The 27,890-nt window shown below is 46.0% G+C and overlaps 1 protein-coding gene across 5 annotated transcripts in view; it reads left to right on the top strand.

Moving 5' to 3' along the window:
- Positions 1–27,890, top strand: part of LOC138569486 (metabotropic glutamate receptor 8-like) — a 647,717-nt gene that overhangs the window by 436,697 nt on the left and 183,130 nt on the right. For 4 of the 5 annotated variants that reach the window (XR_011303249.1, XM_069647490.1, XM_069647494.1 and 1 more), the window contains exon 9: positions 16,352–17,287. The exons of the other annotated variant lie outside the window; for it this stretch is intronic. Coding sequence is in view for 3 of the 4 variants with exons in the window: in XM_069647490.1 (XP_069503591.1) it covers positions 16,352–17,287 (936 nt within the window). In the remaining variant the exon portion in view is untranslated. The remainder of the gene's footprint in view (positions 1–16,351; positions 17,288–27,890) is intronic. 5 annotated transcript variants of the gene reach the window in all.

Raw genomic sequence — 27,890 nt, 5'->3', positions numbered from 1 at the left:
TTAACGATGACCTCTCGTTCAAAACACATATCGTCAAGTAGACCCAAGCAGCATGGTACCAGTTTGCACTACTCCCCAAAGTCAAGACCCATTTCCGTTTCATAACTGCCCAGAGTTTCAGAATAGCTGTCCTAGGCCTGACCATCTTCCACCTGGAGAATGTAAATACCCTACTCACAGGAGTCCTAGCTGCCACTTTGGCCCCTTTGAAAGCTACCCAGCACGCTGCCATAGGCCTCATCACAGGACTAAGAAAACACAACCATATTACAGCTACAATCCTCCAACCACGAAATCCTCAAGAGAGATGTTGGTTACACTTTCAAGCATGCATCAAGTTCCAGACTGACTGCATCACTCACAAGTAGTCACAACCAAAACACCACTCTACTTGTCCTGTCTAAAGGCCAGCACACCAGTAGAAGCCACAGCATTGGCAAGCAGGAAACAAAGAACTGCAAGAGGGGAACAACAGGAAACCAGTCTTTTCTTGGTAAGCACCATGTCTCTGGAGCAAGTTACCAATGCAGATAAGACGGGTCCCCTTCATCCTGCACTTCAGGAAGGACCAGAGGACCATTCTGCTTAAGGAACATCTCAACAAGACACTCTACAGCTCCACCTTCTGTGCACCCTACCTATCCCATCTTCTCTCCTACTCCTGCAACCTCCCTGTATCACCTCTGGGTGCATCCCCTTTGTACAGCAATCTGTTGCTTCCCAGCTAGGTTTTCACTTTGCAAATGCCATACATACATTGTACAATGGTGTTTAATATGGTGTCCTGTCAAATGTTCGAATCAAAATGGTCGAATGACAAAAGGGTCGAGTCAAAACGACCAAAAACAAAAGGGTTGACATTTTTTTTTAAAATGTATATATATATTTTTTTGCTTTATTATAGGTAAAAAAAGGTGTTTTTCTACCAAAATCAGGGGATTGGGGGGAGGACCCCCCCCCAAAAAAAGAAAACAATATTCGACCCTTTATTTTGGTCATTTTGACTCGACCCTTTTGTCATTCGATCATGTTGATTCTAACATTTGACCTATAACCGTTTAATACCAATATCCTCAGAGGTGCCACAGACATAGGCCCTTCACAAGAGTGCTGCCCCTCTTTAGAGCTATCAGAGACATAGGCTTTGGACAACAAAGCACTCTCTCAGGCTAGCTGTCCTTAAACATCCAAGCAATGCCTCTTCTAGACATCTTTCAGCCTCATTTGACTGTATTACTGTTTATCAAGCTTCACAGATCTGGGATGTTCAGGACTCTAGGAAAAGAGACCATCTCAACTTCTGCAGCATATATAGTCTCATTCCATAGAATGCAGAGCTGTAAACCAGGCTGCACATGTCCTAATTTCCCTGGTATACGGCAGGTGAACAATCTATTCGATTGGCTGGGTCAGTAATTCTGCAGGTTATGAAAATACAAGCAGAGCCCCCTCTCTGGTCAAACCTATATGGCAGGATCAGGCTGTAGAGGTGTCCCTCTGACAACTGAGGCTATGAGGGAGTGGTGCATTAGACTGCAGCTCTAGCACTGAAGTCACACACATTATTCGACGCCAATAATTGCATAGGTTTGCGTGCCAGCATTGCAATACGTGCTCTGTGGTTGGGGAAGTGGCAGGACGAGGACTACAGCTCTCCTTAAGTCTGCTGTGGAGAGAAGCAGGGCAGTCTGTGTCAGGTGGGTGGTGGGCCTTTTTCATGTTTTGTAGTAGAAAATGGAGAACCCAATACTTGTAACTAGGCCCAAAGAAACATCTGTTGCCGTGGCCTTCAGCTTTAAAACTGAGGTGTCGGAGAGTTCAGCCAAGAGCCCGAAGATACTCGGGTTCAGTCTTCAGCCTCTGGGATTTTCTAATCTGCAATAATATTGCTTGGACCCAGAAAGTAACTGTCTAAAAGGTCAATATGATGGTGTGTTAAAGTGCCACAGGTTTTTGCCGACATCTAACAACAAACTCAGGGACATCGATTCTTCAAAATGCCTAGGGCAGTGGAAGTGACCTCACATGTTCAATGACATTGCAGGAAGTGATGTCACTTAACCGTTGAGCTTCATGAATAAACAGGAAGTGGCACTACATGATCTTTATCCCTAATAACAAGATAGGAACTGACATTGCTTAACTGACATAAGTTTAAGATTATCAAAATAACAAATAGCTACTAAAGCAGCAAAAGATTTTCATTAATTATGAACTTTTTAAATTAGAATGCTGCTGTGATCTCTCCATGGTGTGGTGATAACGCCTAGCAGAGCCAACTGTTGCAACTGTCTACAGGAACAAAGTCAAAATCAGCCAATATCCCAAGTAAAATAAATAGGATCCAGAAGTCCCGTCTTGTTATGTTATGTTAATTTATGTTATGTTTATTTATTGAGCGCCAAAACCCATAGGCATCAAGGCGCTAACAGATACACACAGAGAACAGACATCAACCGAACAGACCAAACAAACAACTAGATGGATATAAGAAAATTAAAGGGTTTTTAATCTTGAACGCAGGCAAGAGGACAAAAGAGTCAGGGCGCCAAACAAACACAGAGCTGACCCCTGTATGCAGAGCTGTGTCAGGAACAGTCCTGAAGGAGTGATACACTGTATCCAGCAGTCTTTTGCTGGATAAATAGATGCTAAGTTAAAATAGATGTTAAATAGATGCTAAGTGCAAGGATGTCTGAATTTCATCATGTGGTTGCATTTCATGCTCAAGCGCAGGTAGAAAGTTACAATCGCCATCCATCTGCGCATGCACTGTTGATCTCTCCAGACGCGAACCCATGCGCTTGTCGCCTTCTTTGTTCTCATGCATGTGTGTAGCCTACCTATGCGCATAATCACTGCCAGACACTGCCTCCTTGGGGCCCTGGATAGACCCTTGCACCTGCTGTGGTAGTGAACCAGGTTTTCCCTCCACATGGGACTTGTTCCTGTGAGGCCAGCTGCTGCAGGGTCTGTGGTAGTCATGGGATGCACAGCCATCGCAGCTTCTCCTGCCATGTCAGTATCAGCATCCCGGCCACCAACCTCCAAGAGTCACACACCCTCAAGCTGCTGCCACCTCCGTGGGGCCAGACCTGCATCTCCTGACACCAGCATACACAGTGGACTCTGCCTTCACATGTCAGCCACGTTTGGCCAGTTACTGCAGCAAGAAGGCAGTTATATCAACACATGACAGGTTTAGTAATTATATGCTAAATACAGCCTATGTTTCCAGGTGCTGCCATAGTATGTCTAGCGAATACCCTCAACTGTCGCATCATAAGGTACTTCCATCACATGCCAAGTGCTGCTAGGTCCTCTGAAATGACATCTAATGCTAGTTAACATGCCTGGAATAGTTTCCTTAATTAAGGGGATGCCTCACATGTCCAGGTGCTGTCATCATATGGCAAGTGCAGGATCATTTGCATTTGAAATCACATCTCATGCTTCTACCAATTCTTTCACCAATGCTTTCTTTTCCCACACTCCTGCTGTTGAGGTACCTAGTTCTTGAACAACCCTTAAGAAGCTGATGAGGGGATAGTGAAGGAAAAAACAGATTGGAAATGCATAAAGAAATCAGAACTCTCATCATGGACAAGCTTGCTTTCGGGTTCCATTTAACCACCTTCGAAAGCTCTGAACGATGGCTGACAAGGTGTCATCTTTGACTCCTCTCTCTGCTTCTCCGCTCACATCACAGACCTTGCCAAGAAGGCCCACTTTCAGCTGCACCTCCTCAGAGGCATTCTTCCTTTCCACACCTTACCCCAGAAACTCAATGGGGGTCATTACAAGGTTGGAGGTAGCCATGGTGCTGTTAGCGCCATGGCTACCCCCTTAATGCATAACAGGTCCGGGTTCCCTGAATGGGGAATTACTGGGTCATTCCAACCTTGGAGGACCCGGTATTTCCCCATTCAGGGAACCCATCCCCATTCCCATTCGAGCCCCCACAGGGCTCAATGGGAATGGGGACCATGCTAACAATGGACCCGTTAATAACGGGCCCGTTGTTAGCATGCTGGTCCTTTAGCGGCTCCCACTAAGGGTGCCTGGTAAAATCAACCGCCCTTAGCGGGACCCGCTAAAGGACCTCGTAATGCGGCAGTAAGGGTTTAACGGCACCGGCACCCTTACTGGCGCCATTAACCCATTACCGCCAACCTCGGAATGAGGCCCAATGTCTCCAGAACTCTGGTCCTCTCCAGGCTGGACTACTGCAACAGCCTCTTCCTCAGTCTGTCCAATTCCACCCTTCACCCCTATCAACTAATCCAGAATAGGACTGCTAGACTTATCCTTGGCCTCAAGCCCCGGGACCGCATCTGTCCAGCCCTAAAATCTCTTTAATGGCTCCCAGTTGCTGTGAAGATCAAGTTCAAGACCCTTAGCATCATTCACAAGGCTTTCTGGGGCCTGGGACCCCCCCTACATCCAACTCACTCTCCCTAAATACCTCTTTGCTAGAGCTCTTCGGTCTTCTAGCTCTAATTCTCTGCAGATCAAATGCTTTTCCAAGCAGAGAGTGGGGGTAGATCTCTGTCCTCCCCAGGTGCCTCCCTCTGCAATGGCCTCCCTGTCCCTCTCAGACTTGAGCCGGATATCCTTAAATTCTGGAGGCTTCTCAAGACCCACCTTTTCTCTTCCTCCTTCCCTCTCCCCCTCCTATGTTAATCTCCCCTTTGCCTCTTTTTGATTGGCTGGTTCCTTCTGATTCTACAGGGCACAGGGACCTTCTCATCCAGTCTATCCCTGCATGTAGTGTCCCCTGGAGACTACAATGTTTATGACCAAATTGAGGATATGCTTAATTTGGGGCCAGCCACAGCCAATTTTGTGATGTGCCCTGTCTGTTCCATCCTGGGGCGTGCTGAGTGACAGAGGGATACACATTCTCCCTTCCTGGACCTGTGCTGTGGCATTACTGAGATTCTATTGGTCAGACTCCCCGTACTGCAGTGACCCATTCCACATGTCACAGGACAGTGTATTACAATTGAGTTGTGTAATGGGCAGGAACTTAGCATGAGTGAAAAGAGAAATAACTTGTGATAGGCGGGATACTGACAGGATTTATACAGTGGGTCCGGCAGCTTGGTCAATGAGCAGAAATGGGGACTGGGACTAGAGATGAGATATTGGTTCAAGTCAGGGGTAACAAAATAAATCCCAGGAATAAGGGGGTACCCTTGCAAAACCCGTCAGGATTCCTCCCCCATTGTGGAAGGGTGACCTCCATAGCCAACATTGTATTATTTAGCTAAGCCTGCCTTGGTATATAACCAAGCAGATTGCTTGCACCACATGGATAGCAGAGTTGTCTAGTGAGTAGCGTCAGTTACTTAATTCCAGGGCTAAAGTCGAGAATACACACAGGTGGATAGAGTCCACCCACTTTTTTCAGAGGGTGCACTCAGTCCTCCCTCCCCCCAGCTAAAATAAGAAACATTGAAAGTCTTCCTTGAACCTATGAATAGCAGTCAACCTCAAGGATCGAACCACAATTGTCAGGTTTGCAGGCTGGCCACTTCACCACTGACTACATAACCTGAGAAAAGACAACAAACAACTAAAGGTAACGTGTCCCATTTCGGTATTGCATGTTCCAGGGACAACATTTGTATTGGTTCTTGGAGTTTAAAACATGCACACCATTTAACGTTTTCAAAAACACCATTAGAAGAAAATATCCTCTCTTGGTTTTGTGTGTATGTTGATTTTATGAAAGGCAAATGCCACTCGTCCTGTGCAATTTGGGTTGTTATGCAAAGCCAATTTTATGAAATGTGCATATTTCATCTTGATATGCTAATTTCTGGTGATGTCACATCCCATTGCGTTTGTTGATGAGTCCCACCACTTTTATTTTTAGGACTTAATCCTGCTTAATTCAAATCCAATAATCATACTGTATATTTATTAGCCGAATAAACTATATTCGGCCGTACGTCATAAAGCCAGCACAGAAATACAAATATGGTAGGAATTAAACAAGAAATATTTAAAATACACTTACAATACATAAACAAGAAGACACAAAAGATGAAATACATAGTACAAAAATAACTATAACCATAAAAATCAATTTCATGTAGTAACAATAAGTACATCATAAATAAAGCCAAAACTCTGATTAAGAGACAGATACATCTGCAGAGCTTTTGAACCATGCTCTTAAGATGTGTTTTGCAACAGCCAAGACATTTGCACCGTTATCTGTCCTTCTACAAAGCAACATCACATCCTGAACAGTCTTGATGTGAAGTTCCTGAATCCTGGGTTTCAAATAGCGCCTTCTGTATGCCATATGCAAAAGGGCAAATCAACAGAAAATGCACTATACATTCTACCATGTCTAGGCAATATGGCGTGTATTGGACTTCTTAGAGTCCCAGGCATTACACAAAGCCCCCACTGTTAGAATTCCAAAACGGAATCTAATATATAGTGACCGGAGAAACCCCGGCCTCAGTGTGTCTAGGTGTATTTCATAACCCCTCATGCTCTGTTTTCCCCAGTAGGTTCTCAGAGGACGGGAGGTCTGGGCAGTAATCTGAGTCTCTTGATCCACCTTCTCCCAATAGCGTGTCTGAACTCTACATTATTCAGCTGTAACAATATGGATGGTCCCATGAGTCAATATAGCCCAACGCTTGCAGCTATTTTAATGATGATCCGCCTGTCTGGCGCAAAATATCAATTCTAGCTTCTTTGAATTTTGGGAGGTCCTCCTAATGCAGTACAAGACTGGTATTAATGGTGATATATCCATAACGTTAGCTAACCCAGTGTCTGCATGGATTCAAACTTTAGATGTGCTTAACGGCAGACCCAAGTTATTTTTTAGAAAACTGTTCTCCACAGCCCCAAGCTTATTACAATTAAAAAAATCCCCAGAGCTCCGCCCCATACAGGGAAGCCTGCCTTGCCTGTGCTTTGTAGACTTGCATGAGAGGTTTTACCGCACCGTCTCCGTGGCCATATGCAAATTTAGTAATGGCCCCACTATAACTCGCAACAGTGTTCGCTGCCCTTGCGAATTGCTGCTCCGAGCTGCCAGAGAGACAAAATGGACGCCCAGATAATCATAATGATTAACGTGCGTTATGATCTTCGTATCCATGCTCAATGCGCAATCAGGTATCTTTCTTTTCTTAGAGAAGCTCATGGATTTTGTTTATGGATATTCATTGATAATCCTCTCTCATTGTAAAAGTCTGCAACCACATTCACTTGTGCTTTTAGGGCTCAGATGGTTTGGGATATAAAAATTGCGTCATCCACAAATAATAATATCAGTTTTTGTTCACCAGCCAGGACTGGGGCATCCGCTGGAGATTCTAACAGCCTCATAATTAGGCCATTTATGTACAACAACAACAAAAAGTGCTGGGGCCAAGACACAGCCTTGGTGTAGACCCTTTTGCACATGTATCAGAGGTGTAGGATTCCTCCCAAACCATGACCATATCACTGCCTCGTTCTTCTCAGAAAGCAGTAGGACAACCGCCAGCAACTGATCCTGGATACCTGGCAATTTTAAGGTTTGCCAAAGTTTGACACGAGGAACCGTGTCAAATGCAGAATGCAGATCCACAAAACTGACATATATATTTGTTTTCCTTAGCTCCACATATTTTTCAAGGATCCAATCCTTCAAGCGCCCTAAGATAACTTTTTCAAACCACTTCCCTAAAGAATCGAGCAAGGATGTGGGCCTGTAACTCCTGCGGTGGTCACGGCCCCCTTTTTTATGAATACGGACAATCTCAGATTTGGACCAGGATTCTGGTGCTTTCCTTTCCTTGTTATTATTGAATAATTTTAATAACAATGGAGCCCAAATCTGTATCTCTTCTTTAAACAAGTCCCCAGGGATTTTGTCTGTGCCCGGAACCTTGTTGACTTTCTGGGAAAGGATTGCTAGTTTGATCTCAGCTAATGTAAACATCAAAGGTGGAACTAAGCAAAAGTCACCCCCTGCCCGGACGGCAAGAATTGCTTCCTCGATTCTTTATGGAGTTCTCCAAAATGATCCACCCAACAACTAGAACTGATGCTGGCATGCGTAATGTTACCAGGTGACTCCTAACAGCCCGTTATCAATCCCCAAAACTTTCAGGAGACTTTATTTTCAGCAGCCAGCATTATGTCTTCCCACTTGGATTACTCATGGTATTTTTTTTATTAATTTCTTATAATCAAATCTTACACTAGAAAGGTCACCCCGGCTAAAGGAATTAACATTTTTCACTGCTTCTGAGAGGAGTCTTTTTTCTCTCCACATTTATCTTCATGCCAGGGAGTGGCTTTAATAGCCACCTTACAAGCGGCCTTTGCATACTCTCGTGTGATTTAAACAATCTGGGAACATGAACCCAGAATTTCAATGTCTATGACACACCCTGAGCCCAGTACCTTGCACAATGGGTTCAACAAATCACTATATTAAAGTGGAAGGATGTGTACTAGATCTATATTGACCAACCTCGCCACTTTTTTTGTTCATACCCTCTAAGATCAATTCTGTCAGAGCTAGCCATCTTTGCATTCTGATCATTACAGGGGCTTGTGTTGGATGAAGATAGCACGACCGGACGATGATCGCACTCACTTCTGGGTAGAACTTCACAGTTTACCACTCTTCACCATGCCTGGACATTGATCAAAACGGAGTCAATATGAGATGCGTGGTCCCGCATCACAAATGTGGGTTACGCTGGTATATCTCTTGGGCAGACTCTCAGGCTTAAGGTGTACCAGCCTTGAGCAATATATGTAGAAAACCTATTCTGGCACCTAAAATAGTTATCGACCATGTCAGGGATATCCCATACCTGTCCTCAGCCTCCAATACACCGTCCATCTCATGTAATGGTTCAATTTTAATATTTTGGTCTCCTAGCTCAGGTATTACTGGCTTGCTACAATGACTTTATTCCCACGCTTTACTTTGGGTTTCTATGAGAGCAATGGTTCTAATACCATTCGCCACCGATAATCAGTTATACAGGCTAAATAACAGCAAGATACCCCCTGTGCAGAACTTGATCTCAAACAATTGCACTCCCGGGCAAGCACAATCCAACACCGTCCCGTAGTCATATTTTACAGGATCCATGCACGTCACCAGGGCCCCACTCAGTCTACCGCCAGTTGCTCTGGTTGCAGCTATGTCTAAGGATGAAACACCTGGCGAGTGCACAGAGTCATACTCTATATTCATATCTTATTGCGTCTCCCGCTGGTGCGCCGACCAGCCCCTACATATGGTGGCCTGGAGGCACGTTTCCAGGTAACCACATTAATAAACAGACAGCCTTTCTGCCGACTGCCTACATGTCATATTAGTCTTCCATGATTTCAGGTGATGTTTGTTGTACCCCTCGCCTGGATACCAGCAGGCAGTGCCCAGAAGCCCCATCCACCCCTTGTGGGATCGTGGGTTCATTGCTAAGAAACAAGGTTTACGAGCACTCCAACACCACGTGCTGCTACTGATGTCTACCATAACATTATAGGTATATCTGTAGAGTGTGGGTCCCCCCGCAGCACGGGTGTCTTAGTTGTAGACATATAACAAATGTGTGTTGTCCCCCAACTCAATGATATTCATATTATGGACTTCCGAAGGATGAGGCGCTGAGGGAAACCTGCCCGGATTTGACCCTCAGTTTAAACACACATGAATGTAGTGAAAGTGTTTACCCACTGCAGAGAGCTGGCAGTTAGGCCTTCTGCACACCCTAAAATAATTTGTTTAGAAGACAACATAATTTATTTATTTATCAAACACATTTATGACGTGCAAACCATGCCCGATGGTTAATGGAGCACTGTACAAACCATAGAACACCATAAACCAAGACAATTTGCATAAACCAATGATGTAATCCATCATAGCACCCTAAAGTAAAATGCAAAATGATAAAACAAGACAAGAATAAGAAGACAAAGTAGCACAGGCCGGATAACAAGGGCTACTAGGTGGAAGGAAGCCATTCATTCTGAAGGTGAAAAGTATGGGCGCCAGCTGGAAAGAGATTGGCAAACTATTCCTCAAGAATAGAACAGGAATTGGCATGCTGCCAGGTTTTATTTATTTATTTACCCTGGGAATTTCGAAATACACATTGGTTTTGCGCCTTTAAAATTGAATACCCCCAAAAACGTTGCAACTTACTAGCCAAGTGGGGTCTACTGTCTGCGAGTCGCCTTGAAGGCAAGACATCCCAGCTTTAATAAGATCCCAGCTTTCAAAGGTAGCCAGTGCAGGGCAACCCAAAAAGGTGTGACATGCTATATATTGATTTCTGGTGCACGGAAATATGGGAAATATGGGAATTTGGTGACTCTGTCTAATAAAACCATGTTCCAATCAATATGTGACAAATAAATGCCTAGTTTGTAGATGTACACAAGTTTAATATTAATCCGTTTGAAAGTGCTGCCAATTGATTCCTTTGTGTAACATGACATTGTAATATCCAATTACAGTTTAGAAGGAATACCAGCGAGCATGTCAATTCCATGGCTCGTGACATGTTACTGCCAAAGATGGCAGCCACGATCATGCCTGCCTGGATGACTTCTTGGGAAAATGAAGGAAAATTGGTCTTGACTGTTTTAATTTTAGGCAATGACCCAAGCGGTGGACGTCACCTTGTGATGAAAGCTGCATGTTATGAGCAAATTAATGGCAAGAGATGCAACAACTGGCAACAAGATCACCCAGTGCACCCAGGCATAGATTAAAAAATCATGGAAGTCAGGGTGGACCCCTAGGGCACCACACAACGCAAGCATGGGCAGGTTACCTTCAAGACTCCATCAAAATCAGCTGAGATCTTCCAGAGGGAAAGGTCAACACCAGCTCAGGACAGTGTCCCCAATCACCATGCAGAAGGATAGAGTTGAAAAGAGAGCCTCATGGCCCACTGTATCCAAAGCAGCGGAGGGATATAACAACATGAGTAAGCAGGTGTCGACACCATGAGTAATGCAGAGCGTGCAGAAGGTGGCAGCTGAGGCTTTCGCTGCCACCTTCTCTCCCACTCCTCCTCCTCTGACTGACTCACACCCCGACACAACCATGTCCCTTCTCTACTCTTCTATCTCTGGTACTATTGATGCTCTTGCCCCTCTCATGATGATCCGCTTGAAGTCCAAAGCCAAGTGCAATTCCTGGTATGACTCCGACCTAGCTACACTTAAACGTAGGTGTAGGGCGGCTGAGGGGAAATGGAGGGCTTCTTGTTCATCCTCTGACAAACTGGCCTGTCACCTGCTCCAAAGGCAATACCGACTCTCTGTCCGCACTAAGAAGAGAGCCCACATTCAAGCCCATGTCTCTGCCGCATCTAACAACTCAGCCGAACTCTTTAAAATCTGCAAGGAGCTTGCCAAACCTGCAGCAGTCTCCACCCCTCCTCTTGCCTCCCAGGCTCTCTGCAATGCTCTTGCCTTGCACTTTATTTAAAAACCCAGGTCATTCTGTCCACCCTCTCCTCCACTCCCCCCCATTCCCTCTCAGTCTGTGCTTGCAGACCCCGCTTTAACCACCCCCCACCGTCCTTCCCTTCTTTTCCTATTTTCTCCCCTGACAAGGCCGCTAGACAAGTCCGATCTATGAAAGCCTCGTCAAAACAGGTTAATCCCTGTTCTTCTAAAACCATCAAGGACCACATTAACACCCTCGCTCCAGCCCTTGCCGATTTTTGCACCCACTCCTTTGCCTCAGGATATTTCCCCTCCTCTCTGAAGCACACCCTTGTGCATCCTCTTCTCAAGAAAACCACAGCTGATCCTTCCGGTCCGGCTAAATATCATCCAATTTCCATTACCCCCTTTCTGGGCAAACTCCTGGAAAAGCTGGCCATCTCTCAGCTTAACCTTCATTCATATTCTGTTGGCTGTCTCCATGACCACCAGTCTGGCTTCAGAGCGACCAGAAGCATGGAAACTGGTCTCCTGAATATCCGTGAAGATCTGCTCTCAAACCTGGACTCCAACATTCCCTCTGTCCTCCTCCTTCTTGATTTCTCTTTTGCCTTCGACACTGTCAACCACACCATCCTGCTCAACCGTCTCCGTGATAACCTGGGCATCACTGATCAGGCTCTGGCCTGGGTGACCTCTTTCCTCTCTGATCGACTCTCCCAGGTCCAACTTGGGTCCTTCCTATTGTCTATCCTCCTCTCTACCTGTGGGGTTCCCCAGGGGTCTAACCTCTCCCCCTGGCTCTTCAACCAATACCTGGCAACTCTCACCCACCGCATTGCCATTTTCTGCTCAAATTTTCAGTGCTAGGCTGATGACACTCAATTAATTTTCCGACTGTCCTTGGCCACCTCCTCTCCCTCTCTCATCTCTGACTGCCTTACTGCCATTCAAAATTGGTGAGCCGCCAACGATCTTTGAATGCCAGCAAGACTGAGATCCCCCTCATCGGCACACCATCTCCATCCTTCTCCCTTGCCCTCTGGCCGGCCTCCCTTGGCCCACCTCCTACCCCTACCGTTGAGGCTAAGAACCTCGGTGTCATCTTTAACTCCACACCTTCTTTCTCCGCCCATATCTCTGAGGTCTCTAAAAAGTCAAACTTCCTACTTTACCTCCTCAGAGGTACTCTGCCTTGCCTCTCCTTTCCTCAGAAGCTCACTGTCTCCCAAGCTCTGGTTCTCACTAGTTTTGGACTATTGTAACAGCCTCTTTCTAAATCTACCTGCCTCTACCCTCCGCCCTTTGCAACTTATCCAGAACAGGACTGCCTCAAGCCCTGGGATCGTATCTCTCCAGCCCTGAAATCTCTCCATTGCCTCCCAGTGGATGCACGGATTAAATTCAAAACTCTCTGCATTGTCCACAAGGCTTTCTGGGGCCTGGGTCCAAAATACCTTCAGCTATCCCTCCGCAAATACCCCCCCCTCGAGCTCTTCGCTCCTCTACCTCTAACTCCCTCTGGGTCAATCGTTTTTCAAAGAAATGAGCTGGGGGTAGATCTGTATCTTCGGCTGGGGCCTCCCTCTGGAACAGCCTCCCTGCCAATCTAAAACTTGAGGAGAACCATCTCTGGTTCCGGAAGAACCTTAAGACCTTGCTCTTTGCTTCCACCTTCGCTCCCCCTCTCCCCTGCTGATCTGCTCTCTCTTGGCACCGTGCACCTGGCTACCCTCTGTCGCCTGGGCCCAGGTACCTGCTCACCCTGCCACACTCCTGCACTGCCTCCTGGCCACTCCTTGCACTGGGGACTGTATCTGTACCCTTACAGCTCCCCACCCCCAATTTTTCTTCTTTTTCTGTACTTATCAGACTAACCCAGTCTGCTGCCTGAAACACAGCACTTGCCACTTGCTGGCTGCACTACCACTGTTTATTGCCCCCATTTTCTATTTATTTTTATTTATTATTTATCTGCTCTCCTCTGCTCCGCACTTTCCGCTCTCCCCCTTCCATGCACTTTTCCGCTTTTCCCATTCCCATGCACTTGCGCGTTCTCAATGTCACTGGGCCTAGTAAGATCGTTGTTTTTGTTGTGTTCTCCCCTGTTCCCCTCCCTTGCCTAGTCAAGCTCTGAAACACTTGTGTACGAGTACAAGACAATCGAAAGGGGACCTGAGCTCTCCATAGATAAGCCACTGAAATGGCACGTTCTCCAGTTTATGGGAAACAGATCTTGACTTGATGAAACTGCTCGTGTTGTCAACAATATCTTCTCTACACAGGACTGAGTAGAACACCTTTCACATTGATTTACATATTTAATTTCAAATAGATTTTTCCAAAATCTTACAATCTTATTATTCAGAGTCCTTGCTAGGGGGGCCTGAGGAGGCTATAACCCTGGGTATTTTGGTTGTAGCACTGGATAGAAGCTCAGCGGCTACATCCAAAAGGCTTGCTAGCCCCAAGTCCCGACAGTCCCAAAATTAGCATAGCCCTGGATCTTTTCCAGACCTAGCAACATCCCTGTTGTTCTTTATAACATACATCTTGAGGTAGCAGCTATTCTCTGCACATCTTAAAAACATCTGATAAGCGCGTGTTAAGAATCATTTTAGATTCTAAAAAAAGGGTAAGAGCATCATATTATATATACAGTGATAGAAGTCTAAAGAAACTAGAACGCTTGGGCTAGTCAGTTCATGAGTGCAGTTACTTTTTGAATAAATGTTCTGGTTCCTAAAGCTCTGTCTTGGAAGGAGTGTATTCGACTGAGGTTCTGAGCTGCCAAAAAGTATCATAAACTGATAATCAGATGAATCGCCCTTTTCAGGGCAGCCTAGAACATGATTCATGAAGGACTCCTGTATATGCCCCATAACCACTTTTCTGAATTCCTCTTGGACCATTAAACCAACCGGCTGCTGTTTTGTTGACAATGAACAATTTTGTGGTATGATACACACCCATGAACTTATTTTGACCTCCTTCTACCACTGAAGGATCTGATGGGAGTTTCCAAAAACTTTTTGAAAATATAGATCCACCCTGCCTTATGACAATATGGAGGCCGCGTCACCTCCGTTTCCAATGAATCAGGTTTGCTTCTGGCATAAGGGAAGGAATACACCTTGATCTTGACTGCAGTCATAAGAAGAAGCGCCTCTGTGAGTGAGTAGATGCTACAGGCTTCCTTTACCTGGCCGATAGGAGGTAAGGGGGTTTGAGGTTGCTGCAGATCACTGTGCTTAACTGTACAGCAGCTGGAAGGATCCAAAGAGAGCACCGTTTGGAAAGTCTGTGCTATAATTTAGCCAGAATTGGAATTGGGGCAGGGTCACTTCAATCAGTGGAGGTTGGAGTGAAGGTGCAGTTCACAGGCTCGGAACGCATGACGTGGAGGAGTGTATCTGCAGTGATAGAGGTGTACACACGGCCCACCCATTTGAAGAAAGAGAGGGTTTCTCTGGCTGATGCCATGTAGAGGCTGATTTCGAAAAGCCATTCCATCTCATGCCAACAAGTACCCGCAATGAACATCATTTTGACAATATCTCGAGATGAGGTGCTTTGGGTAACACATCCATGCTTCAGCTCACGGGCAACAGACATCCTCACCACTAATGTTGGAGACACGCGGCCGTGCACTTAGGGAGTGCTGGGCAATAGTTGCAGACAGGAACCCTCTTCATAGCACTCTGGGAAAGAACATGCTCTGTTCCAGATACAGCCGCATACATTTGGAGTTGCTGGAAATTACATTGGGCATGTTTCTGTGGCTGAAGGGGAAAGGGCAGGGAAGGCACAGGGCTTCTCACAGTGGTGAAAGCTGGAGCTCCAGTAGGGGTGTTTGAAGGTTCATGCCTGACCTTTTGGGAAATGTTGATTTTATCATTGTTTAACTGTGTTTTCTCCCTTCCTTTCCACTAACAATGGCCGGTCAGCACCACCCACCCAGCAAACTGATCTACTCTAAATACTTGCTCCGCCAACCTGTCCAATCCTCCTGGCTTCCTCTTACTCCACTTTCCTTGCTGTTGTGCCTTCTGACTACCTACTTTCCACATCTACTCCTTTCCCCTCTGTTTCTTTATGTTCATTCCTTTCTGTTCTTTTGGTTCTCTTCCTTCTATTCTGGCGTCCTCACCTTATCTTACAAGCTCTATTGAATGCCCACTTCCACTCTTTAAGCTTCCTTTCACCAATTGCCCATGCCGGACCCATAACCATGTTCTTCTCTTTCTCTGGCCTCTGACCGCTGACCTTGCCAAACCTCTCTCTTGATCCCTGTCCCATCCTCTCCACTACCTTTGCTTCTTCTCGTCTCATCTTGCCCCTTCATTTTCCTGAGCGCATAATCCCTGCTTTCTCTCCTACACTCTTCCCCAATTATGCGATCTTTCCACGGCTCCCTCATCCTGCCTCCTATTCCATTGCACTGTTCAGTGTTCTGCCCACTCTATGCTGCTCCCTCACTCTTTACCATGGTCCCTCACCTACTCCACAGTGCCTCATACTTTCTGCTGCCCAATGACTCTCTTTCTTGCTCCCTCATTCCCCTGCCACAGCATGGTTCTGTTGCCTCCTCTCCTTCCAACTGGCTTTCTTACCCTTCATCTACTTCCTTGCGCTCTCCTGTGTTCTCTCAATCTTTTCCCTGATCCATTGCTCCCTCATTCCTCGCCTTATTCGCACTGCGTGATCTGTCTTGTAATTCTACCCCCTGTTCCCTCACTCTTCCACATGGTCCTCTTTCTGCCACGTAATGCTCTCCCCTGATCACTCATTCTCTTCCCTGACCACTCAGGCTCTCCTAGGCTCCCTGGCCCAAGTCCCTGCTTCCTAATCCTTTCTTTCGCTCCTTCCACCATTGACTTTTCTCAATCACTTTCTCTGACAGATTGAAGAGATGCAGTGGGTGGGCGGCGAGCGAGAGATCCCCTCCTCAGTCTGCAGCTTGCCTTGTGACCCGGGTGAGCGCAAGAAGATGGTGAAAGGCGTGCCTTGCTGCTGGCACTGCGAGCTGTGTGATGGCTACCAGTATCAGCTGGACGAGTTCACCTGCGAGACTTGCCGTTTTGACATGCGTCCCAGCCCCAATCGAACAGCCTGCCGCCCCATTCCCATTGTGAAGCTGGAATGGCACTCACCATGGGCCGTGCTGCCCATCTTTCTGGCCATCCTAGGTATCCTGGGTACCAGTTTTATCATCATCACCTTTGTGCGCTTCAACGACACACCCATGGTGCGGGCCTCGGGCCGCGAGCTTAGCTACGTGCTGCTGACCGGCCTCTTCCTGATCTACTCCATCACCTTCTTGATGATCGCTGAACCGGGTGTGGTTGTGTGTGCCTTCCGCCGCCTCTTCCTGGGCCTGGGCATGTGTATTAGCTACGCAGCCTTGCTGACCAAGACCAACCGTATCTACCGCATCTTCGAGCAGGGCAAGAAGTCGGTGACACCGCCTCGCTTCATCAGCCCAGCCTCGCAGCTTGCTATCACCTTCAGCCTCATCTCGGTGCAAGTGGTCGGAGTGGTGGTGTGGCTTTCTGTGCGACCTCCACACAGCGTCATCGACTACGAGGAGCAGCGCACCCCCAACCCTGAGTTCGCACAGGGTGTGCTCAAGTGCGACATGTCGGACCTGTCACTCATCTGCTGCCTGAGCTACAGCATCGTGCTCATGGTCACCTGCACTGTCTATGCCATTAAAGCCCGCGGTGTGCCCGAAAATTTCAATGAGGCCAAGCCCATCGGCTTTACCATGTACACAACCTGCATCGTCTGGTTGGCCTTCGTGCCCATCTTCTTTGGCACCGCACAGTCTGCTGACAAGGTAAATCCGACCCACCCCTGCTCTTATGGTATGAAGCTTGTGCATCTGATTTAATGGGTGCTGTGGGAAGATGGAGAAGAAATGGTATACATAAGAATAGGCAGATCTGTTTAATGCTACCTCGAATGGTGTTCCAGTAATGAATGGGATGCTGTAAACACTAATCCCATGTTTGACCATCTAATGTATGCTTGTAATCTCTGTTGATGTACAGTGTGGCATTGCAGTGTATGCTTGTAATCTCTGTTGATGCTTGCAGTCTCTGTTGATGTACAGCGTGGCATTGCAATGTATGCTTGTAATATCTGTTCATGCTTGTAATCTCTGTTGATGTACAGCGTGGCATTGCAATGTATGCTTGTAATCTCTGTTGATGTACAGCGTGGCATTGCAATGCATGCTTGTAATCTCTGTTGATGTACAGCGTGGCATTGCAATGCATGCTTGTAATCTCTGTTGATGTACAGCGTGACACTGCAATGTATGCTTGTAATATCTGTTGATGCTTGTAATCTCTGTTGATGTACAGCGTGGCATTGCAATGTATGCTTGTAATCTCTATTGATGTACAGCGTGGCATTGCAATGTATGCTTGTAATCTCTGTTGATGTACAGCGTGGCATTGCAATGTATGCTTGTAATCTCTGTTGATGTACAGCGTGGCATTGCAATGCATGCTTGTAATCTCTGTTGATGTACAGCATGGCACTGCAATGTATACTTGTAATCTCTGTTGATGTACAGCGTGGCATTGCTCCTTGAAACTAGGTGTTTGCTCAATAAATACCTAAAATAAAAGCAAATAGAATAAAACTTGTCTAGAGGTTTTCGGAGAAGCTGTCGTCTCTGAACAGTATGATGGCTAAGGCAGAATTGATCACATGTTATTATAGGCAGTGCACCCAGGCAGCATAGATATAGCTGAAAGACTGAATTGAGATCAGAAACTGTACATCACACCTCTAGGAACACTGCATCCAGAGTGCATATACATAGTGAATATGGACTGCAGGTTTTTGGGAAGTTATTGACCAGAGCGAAGTCGATAAGGGCCCACTGTCATAAATTGTGCAGACGGGCAAAATACTTTCCTATATGTACTGAAGTCTATAATCTATATTCAGAATATCACCCCCTTGCCTCCCCCTCCAGTGATGTACTCATTAGAGAACACAATGCACCTATAGCAATAGTGTCATAGAAAACAAATCAGGAAGCACTCAAAGCATGGTATGGTACGAGATATTCCCCACACCCCCTCCCTGGCGGTTCCACTTCTCGCATTAAATAAAAAAAGGAAAACCCGATGCAGGGTGTTCCGTTTCTTTGTTTTTTCCCCAGTAAGGACAGAAGACAGACATCATTCCTGTAAAGTACATTCCTGTTTAGGTGGCCAAAAACTTTCATGGAACCTTCCATTTTTTTAATGTATATATGTTTATTTATTGCTGGTGTTTTCTACAGCACTGTGTGCGGCATGAACTGCTCACAGAGCCGTGGAGGCAGGTGTGTGCTGGGGGGCCTGCAGAGGAGGCGGGGGTAGAGTGGATAACACGCACATCAATCCCAGCCAGCCAAGTAGCTTAGTCGCCTGAGTGTGCTTCCGGTGCAAGGAATTCCGAGGTCTGCCCTTTGCATGGAAGAGCTGCAGCCCGTTGAAGCTTCTAAGGTGACGAGTGGGCTCTGGGATGTTGGAGGCGGGCCTCGACTAGGACCGAAGCTGGGTAGCATATCCTTCAAGGCTTTCTTGAAGTGCAAGAGGTTTCCAGCAGCCCGGGAATGCAGGACCCATCCCTGCAAGCCTCCTTCTTCCACCACATTGCCCCGGAAATACACCCATTACTCAACTTCCTTGTGATCAGGTACAGAGATTCGTCATTGGCTTAGCACTTAGGACCACTATACATGATGGCCAGGTGGACGGTGCACAGTAAGCACCTTGTATACCACCATAGCATTAAGCCCCGCATTTTGGGACGGGCTTGGGCAGTAATGGCCCGCTAGCCAAACCCAAGCTACGCACGAGTGAAGCAAGGGGATTGCCAAGAGCTGTTACGCCCAAGCCTTTCCCAGTGCGCGGGGCTTAGCACTTGGATCGTTTGCTAAAAGTGTTTTTTGGGCATTCCTGGTGATGTCTCCTTGGATGTATGGGCATACGAGGTGGTGTGCCTATCCATCAAAGCGAAGATATGTGCAAGTCAAGATCGTCACCTTGGTTACGCATGAGGGGCATGAGCTTACCATGGATGCATCTTTAGTAGGGGCAGAGGAGGTGTGTGGGTAGTTGGGGGAAGGATGAGAGAGGTGGGTATAAGGAGCACACGAGGGAGCAGTGATCAACTGTCCTGGAATTCAGGCTTATACCAGGGGATTCTCCCAGATGGCAGCCGGTGCTTGGTGCCAATCTTGATATAACAGAGACTCTGTGGTGGATTTTCAGCCGGATATTTATTTGACTTACACTATAGCACTACTTCCACTCACTTCAAGTATTGATGTATGGCACTGAAAATGCAAAGCAAGTGTTTTTGAAGTAGTGGTGGAGTGTCAGTATAGTGATAAATATAGTGGACAGGGCCGGTAACAGCCCACCAGCCTGAGCTCGAGGGTCTTGTGAGGACTCAGGAATGTACTGGCTCTGTCTGCCCCACATAGCAGTGTTTGTTGCTATTAGCACCAGCTAATCGTTTTTAGGGAAATTGCACCCGCAACTTTCATGAGGGCACAATTTGCCATAAAACGTACAAACCAAGATGGCCGCCAGAGTGAGCAGTCAAAGGAGTCCTTTTCTATTCCTGTGCTGGCCATGAAGAGTGAGCGTATGTGGAGGTAGGGGAGAAAAGGTGCAGGAAGGGGCTTAGGCGGGAGAGGAGTTGGGTGGGACTCCAGTGGAGGATGAGGGGCGGGGGTGCAGAACATTGTTGAGGGTAAGTGGAAAGGGGCCTGGGGCACTGGCCAAAGCAGGGGAAACAATTCATGGCAGACATCTGGTGAAGGAGCACAGATGGCGTTCACCAATGGATTCTTCCCACGTTCCCAGTCTCCTGATTGGCCAGACACCTTCGTAGTTATGAAAGGTGTGGCTGTTCTTTAACACTGGTATTTACACCTTTTGTAGACTTCACTTTTTGTGTAGATTTTACTTTTTGCAGGTATTATTTTAACTAATTCCCTCGTTTTTGTAAGATATAATGGCCATGACACTTACGCTTCTCAAACAGGTCTTAAAGCCAGTTGCAGCATGTGCATTCTGTTTCTGTATGTGTTCCAGGGACGTGAAATGGAGGTCCCCAGAGGTCGCAGCTGCGACCCCTGGTGACCTCTTTGCAACCTCTGGCACTGCCTCTGTGTCGCCGGTTTCAGGGATCGCAAAGGTAGTGCCAAACCGAAAGAAAAATAGATTAATTGGAGCCCAGTTTACTTTCGGCTTTGTAATTGCCACCCCTTGTCCCACCCAGCGCCTTGGCAGGCTTCTATTGGCCGACGAGGGGTTGTGGGAGGGGCAAGGAGTGGGAATTATGGTGCGTAGTTCATATAGGATTGGGCGAACCTCTAAGAAGAAGACAACTGCGGGTGTCTTGATGTTATAAGGAGCTCAGCAAAAAGTGGGGCTGCAGATGCACTTCAATGCAGTTGAGAGCAAGTGATGCAGACAATTATACATTTATGTGTGAGTGGCAGGTGTGAGGAAATCTGGCTCTAAAAAAAGTCGACAAAATTAAGATTTCCAGAATCAAAATTCGAACCAGTGCCTTGACGTGCGAACTGGATATGCTTTACCACGTAGAGCTATCACAATACAACCGGTGTAAGTGGTATGTTGTCCACCATTTATAGCTGTGCAGCAAAGGGTCCTGAGTCAGAAGCCTGCTCATTATATGCAGAAATTAGAGGATCCGAGGCATTCAGCGCCAACCTGCTCTGGCCATACATTGTAAAATAATGAAATGACTTGCCTGGCACTAAGTTTTAAGGAGCGATGTTTTTTTAATAAAAAATGTTTAACTGCAACACCTTCATATTTGGTTAGTAGTGGATAAAGCAGTCACTGTGCTGGAAACGAATAGTGTAATGGACTTTTTTTGTCTTAAACCAGAAACTATATAGTATTTTTTTAAATTTATTTTTTATTTTTTGGGTATTTATAATGCGCCTATAAACCAAGTGTTTCAAGGCACATCAAGACAAGGGAGGGTGTGTAACAAGGGAGGAAGGCAAATAATGACGTGTGAGACGTTTGGATCGTGCAAGTGCCGTAACAAGAAGATGAGGAGCGGGGGAGGGAGAGAGGGTCGAGGGAAGAGGGGAACAGGGAAAAAGACAAACAATAGCGTTCCTATTAGCTACTGAGACAATTTGGATCGTGCAAGTGCTGTAACAGGAAGATGGGGAGGGAGGCGGAGAAGGGGAGGTGAAGGTAGGGGGGAACAGGGAGGACAAACAATAATGTTCCTGCTAGGTCTTGAGACAATTCGGAGCATGCAAGTGCAGTAACAGAAGAGGGGAGAGGGGGAATAGGAGAGTGCAGGATGGGGAAGAAGGGGGATGATCAGGAGGTAAGGGGAGAAGGATAAATTAAGTGCAAGTGAACAGTTTCACTTGTACTTAGAGGAGAGGGTGCACAATGTAGCGCTAGAGGAGAAGAGAGGAGGGAAGGAGCCAGTGGCAGGGAGTGATCGCAGAACCGCCAGGCTGGGGCAACAGAGGCAATGGAGTCCTTCAGAGATCCAGAGGCAGGGAACACCTGTATGGATGAGACTCACACAGAGTGAAGCCATCCAGAAGCCTCACCAGGTGACGAGGGGAGAGGAGGAGAGTGGGAAGGGAGAGGAGGACCAAGGGAGGCCTGAGAGCAGGTGAGGGAGAAGCAGGAGGCCAACTTCCATAGAGCAGCAATGCAACCATCTAGATTCAAGTGTATAGGATAAAGGAAAAGGCCTAGATTTTAACATACATCAGAGCACGCAAAATACACCTAGATGTGAGATTCCTAAAAAGAGGACAAAAGCCTAGATTTCATCATACATCAGATCAAGCAAAACACCTAGATGAAGATTCCTAAAAAGAGGAAAAGGCATAGATTTCCACATACATCCGAGCAAGTAAATACATCTATATGTGAGATTCCTAAAAAGAGGACAGAAGCCTAGATTTCAACATGCATCAGAGCAAGCAAAGTGATCCTAGATGCAAGTACCTGGATATGGCCTAAGTGCCCAAAATGAACAACATACAATTGTGGGCGACGTGCAGAAGACTGAAGCATTGGTAAAAGGAGTAATAAGAGAGGTGGGACAGTTTAATTGGCAACAGTAACGGCTGCTCCCACTGCCTGCACCTTTCATACCTTATCAGCCACTGCTGGTTCATGGCTGCGCTGCGTGCTCTGCAGGAAAATACAGACTGGAGCTGCTACGGAGGATCTGCCCTTTGCCTCAGGGCCCTTCGCTGCACGCGGCAGCATGGGCAGTGGGGGTGCCCTGGGATGATGGAAGGAAATAAGGCTGGAAGCAGTGAGTGCAGCGAGGAGGGCATCCATGCTTCGATGTACAGGAGGGCTCAAGGCCCAGTCAGAGGCTCTGGGGGGCATCCACGCTATGATGTACAAGAAGGCTCAAGGCCCAATAAGAGGCTCGTGGGGGGCACTGCAGGAGGCAGGAGGATGGGAACAAGGAAGCAGGTGAGAGCAGATTAGCGGCAGAGAATGCTAGTGATAATATAAGAGAAAAGAAGAACATTGGGGAATTGCAAGCTGTCCTCACCTGAAGCAAGCTGGCCCAATCAGAGGCTCTGGGGGGCGGCGCAGGAAGATGGAACCAAGGAATCACTGGGGGTGGGAGAGAGGCTAGCGTGGCAGGATCTTTTTGCATGTGTCTTTATTGAGAGCAGTAGAAACTTTCACAGTTTTAGTTGGATTCATGAATGCTAGTTCTACTTTTAAGCTTATATCACTTTGCATCACCCTGTTTCTGTTTATAAATGATAAGTAAGATGTGATCAACAACTGATGTTAGGTGAGAAAGCTGGCAGTAATTTAACATCACTAGCTGAAGTGGGAACCCACATTTCCTTATTCACATGTTATTACCCAGGCAAGTTGTATTTTGTGACAGAATCAAAATATTGTCAGTTAAGTGGGTTCATCCTTTGGAGTCAGGTATAAACCCCTTCATTAAAATGCAATGACTTAGAAGAAATGTTGTGACAAATTGTAATTTGAAATCACTTCTTGTAATGTTGTTATACATTTCACATTCCATATGTCAGCTAGTTTGCCATTCTTGAAGACTTGCACCCTGGTCATTCATCTAATTCCTGAAATGTTGTAGTGTTGAATTTCTAGAAATAGCTAAGAACTCAATGAAAGAAAGCTCTTGTCTGCTGACCATTGAAGACTTATAGAGGGAATGCACATCACAAGATTTTCTTTGGGCAAGTCCAGCATCAAAGATGGGCATTCTGGCAAGTACTGTTGGGTCAGGCTGCTTGACCATCTTTGGGCACAACCAACGTGGAAGAGGGCAACATACACTGTCGAGCCACACCTCTCGATGTTCTTTGGACACAACCAGCGTTATAAGGGGGTAGCTCTGACATTATTTTCCTGCGACATGCTTCATGATTGCCATTGGGCACAAGCAGCAGGAAAATCTGTCTTACAATGCTCATATGTATTTTTGAGACACGCATGATGTCTTTTTAGTATGCGGTGCCTTGTATACTGCTGGTGACCTGACATCTATTGGAGTATTCCATGCCTTCCGCTACGGAACCAATGGCAAATGCTATGGCTTTTTACCGTATTCTACTACAATATATACTGTGAGAGAAACCATGTTTACCTATTATTTCAATGTTCAGCATGTGAAGTAACCCAACACCCCATAAGTGATGTGGGCAGGCTCTGACTTGGGGCAGCCGATGGAAAGGCTAAATGCCCCAGCACATTACAAATTCACCAGCCAGCACTGCTGCACGCCCTGTGAGTCATCGAGGTATTCAGATTGCAATAGCGAATCACACTCCTGGCTGCACTATCCTTCCCATTTGATAGTGCAGCGCCATGCTGCAATATTCGTAACTTTACTTGTGCCATCTCATTGCTTCTCATGGTTCAGATTGCAGACTGTCTTGGATAACACTGCTCATTGTCTGATGTTTTCCTAGGCTGGTTCCTGCCCATTGTAAAACGTTCTCTAACCCCTTCCAAACTAAGTAAAATGGTTACTGGCTCCACCCCAGTCCATCACCGTCGACAGCATAAATGGTGTTTTCTATTGCATGCAATGTAAGTTATTCCTTTGCTGGCTCAGCTCCAGTTTCACTTTTAGATACCTTGGCTTGGACCTAGCAGAGCCTCTCTGCCCCCTGTATACAACGGTCCCATGGCTGTATATATTGTGCTCAATAAACACTGTATCGGAGAGGGTGAGTAGCTTTCAAATGCATTATTGGGCATTTGAAGCTGCTTTTGACATATGATGGCAGCAATTAGACATGCAAAAAATGAACACTACATGTGGTACCCTATACCACATAGAAGAGTAATATTTTGTCCATAGAAAAACCAATGCCAATGCAAGGTTTAAAACACCTTCGTTTTCACCACGAAAATGTTCATGAAATGTTTCCAAATTTGGCCTCTGTGTTCTGATGTGGCCATATTTGGTGACGTTGCATGTGCAAGTTCAAATGCTAAAAGGCAAACTATTTTTTCATGTTCTGTCCATGGCTTGCTCCCCAAACTAAACAATGCTGCTTGTGATTTGTCCCTTAATAGTCACATGCCCAACCATAGTTTTTTTAATATACGATCGTTTTATATGTTTTATAATTTGGGTGAGGAGCAGGATTGAGCCTTGGGGTAGGGATGGGCCTCACTGTAGTCCTGGGATTCCCGCAAGGATGAGCCTCGGAGCAGGAACGGCCACCAGAGCAGAGCTGGGAATAGGAGTAGGGATGGCGAATGGGCCAGCACTGGGCCTCGGTGCAGGCGGGGTCTGCAAGCAGGGAAAGGCCTTGGGTAAGACACTGGGATGGGCCTTAGTTCAGGAGCTCGTATGAGCCTCGATTGCTGGTCTCATATGAGGAGGGGGGGGACTCCAAGGAGAGGAGTGGGAAGTATAAGGAGGTGAAACAGTGCCTTCTTAGTGCAATTTAACTGCATCAGAGCTGGCTGATTATAACAATTATCTCTGTAATCATGACTTAATTATTTTAAGAAAATCGCCATTTGTACAGTATGTAGGGATTATAAAAGTGTTTCATATACTGGAACTTTTTAATTTTTAACATTTGTGAGTATGCCCTTGCCTTTCACCAGTGTAAGCATGGTGATATAATTGAACCTCACGCTCTAACATACATTCATAAACAAAGGATAGTTCATCATAGATCAGTTACCCTTCATTGTCGGTAATGTTACATCTGGTACACGGTAGCATACCAGCATTTCAATTAATACGTGCCTACATGTGTTTTGAGCAAATTGCTCTTCATCATGGCATCAAAACTGTTGTGATCTTAGTAAAGTACTTAGTGCCATTCGATTAATATGTACATTTCACAAAGGCGTTGTTTACATTTTACAAAGACTAGTTTCTTATGTGTAATGATCACAACCATGTAAAGTGCAATAAACATGAGACCAAAAAACATCTGATTAGTGTATGAATTATGATTTTAAACAACTACACTCCATTGTGCAACATGTAACCCCTTATAAAGAAATGCACCTGCTTTTAACATTGAGCACCATTGAAAAATATAAATATAAAAGCTCTCTCTCTTCCCATGTTGGTAATCAGTATTCCTCATTATAATCTGAATTGCCCCAGCAGAACTTTAACAATGGTAAGTGAACTTTTATGGCTGGCTAGACTGGACTACATTGTATAGCCTTGTAGTAGCACTTATCATTGCCTTACACTTTACACTGTGCACCAAAGGTAAAGCAAACATAACGAATGCCATTACATGGCTAGACTGCCCTGCATTGTCTTTGGGCTAGTCTTGGCACATAATGACATGTCAGTTTGCTTTACCCTCGATCCACCGTCACTGTGCATCAAAAATAAGGGAATCATAGGTGTTATTACACGGCTGGAGTGGCCCACATTGAATGTGGGCTGGTCTAGCAACATAATAGCACTTGCATTGCTTTACCCTTGATCCATAGTGAATCAAAGGTAAAGCAAACATGACAAGTGTTGCCACTTGCCTTCATTCAATGTGGCTTAGCCTAGCCAGGCAGTGACACTTGTCATGTTTACTTTGCCCTTGGTGGACAGTTACTGTTCATGGAGGGTTGAGCAAGCATGATGGGTTTTATTACATGGCTAGACTGTCCTACATTGAATGTGGACTAGCCTGGCCAGGAGCTAACACTTGCCATGCTTACATTGACCATGGTGCTGGGTGGGAGGTGCCATGTTGCAGTGGGAAAATATATGCAGACTGGCACTACTGGTGTCAGTCTGCATACACGTCTTGGTGTGGCATGGCATTTTTTGCTTGGCATCAGGGGAAAGGCAGACAGAGGTGTTGTTGCGTGGCTAGACTGACGTATATTAGTAGTGCCAGTCTGCATATACTTTCTTAATGTGGTATTACATTTTTTACATGGCATCAAGGGTAAAGCAAACCTGATAGTGTTATTACGTGGTTAGCTTTGCCTATGGTGTCAGTGTGCATTTACTTTCTAACTGTGGCATGGCATTCGTTACTTTTTACTTGTCATCAAGGGTAAAGCAAGTGTGAGGAGTGTTATTACATGGCTAGACTGGCTTGGTGGCTACAGTCTAGGCATATATCGTTTGTGTGTCATGGCATTTTTGTACTGTACTTTGCATCAAGGGTAGAAACAAACGTAAGTGTTATTACTTGGCACACTGGCCAATCTTGGTATAGCCAGTCTGAATATACTTTCTTTCTGTGGCAAGGCATTTTTTACTGGCTGGGAATCCTTATAAGTAATGCTGGCATATATTGTTGCAGCATGCAAGGACATGTATAGGCACAGTCAGCATGAAAATGTTTCATATACTGGCATATGTTGTGGGCAAAGGCATAATGAAAATGAATTGGAAAATGGTCCTGTTCATCGCTGGTAACTTGCAACTATTGGATTTTTCCATGTGGTACCATACAACATTGATTGCACGCTCTGTGACCTTTTACCCAATTTTTCACAGAAAGCGATGTAAAATGCATCATTTTAACACATTATTTTAAAAATGTTCTCAGGGGTAGAACACCTCGTGGCCTCCCTTGTTTGGTTCGAGCTCCCTTGCTATACTAGGTTGTGCATGCATATTAGACACAAGCATTTAATCCACTCCAGTTAAAAAAATTCACAAGCCACCACTGAACCAGATCCCTGCCAATCACAGAATTTGCTGTCGGGTGGCATGCCACGGATGTGTTGGATGCATACTGCAGCCCATCTCTGATTCATGTAGTGAAATGTTGCAGGATGCTTCTGCAGATTGGACCACTGTGCAAGATGGCCCCTGTCACAGGGCAGGCGTAGTGGAAAGCTCAATGCAAATGAGTGTCTGCAGAAACTCCCTTCTGCTTTCCTCAGAGCTGGATGAGAATGCCT

This window comes from Ambystoma mexicanum, chromosome 2q (assembly GCF_040938575.1).
Source record: "Ambystoma mexicanum isolate Mex_15411 chromosome 2q, UKY_AmexF1_1, whole genome shotgun sequence".
Classification (NCBI taxonomy): domain Eukaryota; kingdom Metazoa; phylum Chordata; class Amphibia; order Caudata; family Ambystomatidae; genus Ambystoma; species Ambystoma mexicanum.
The sequence above is the reverse complement of the archived record's forward strand: the minus strand, read 5'-3'. Positions and strand labels throughout refer to the sequence as shown.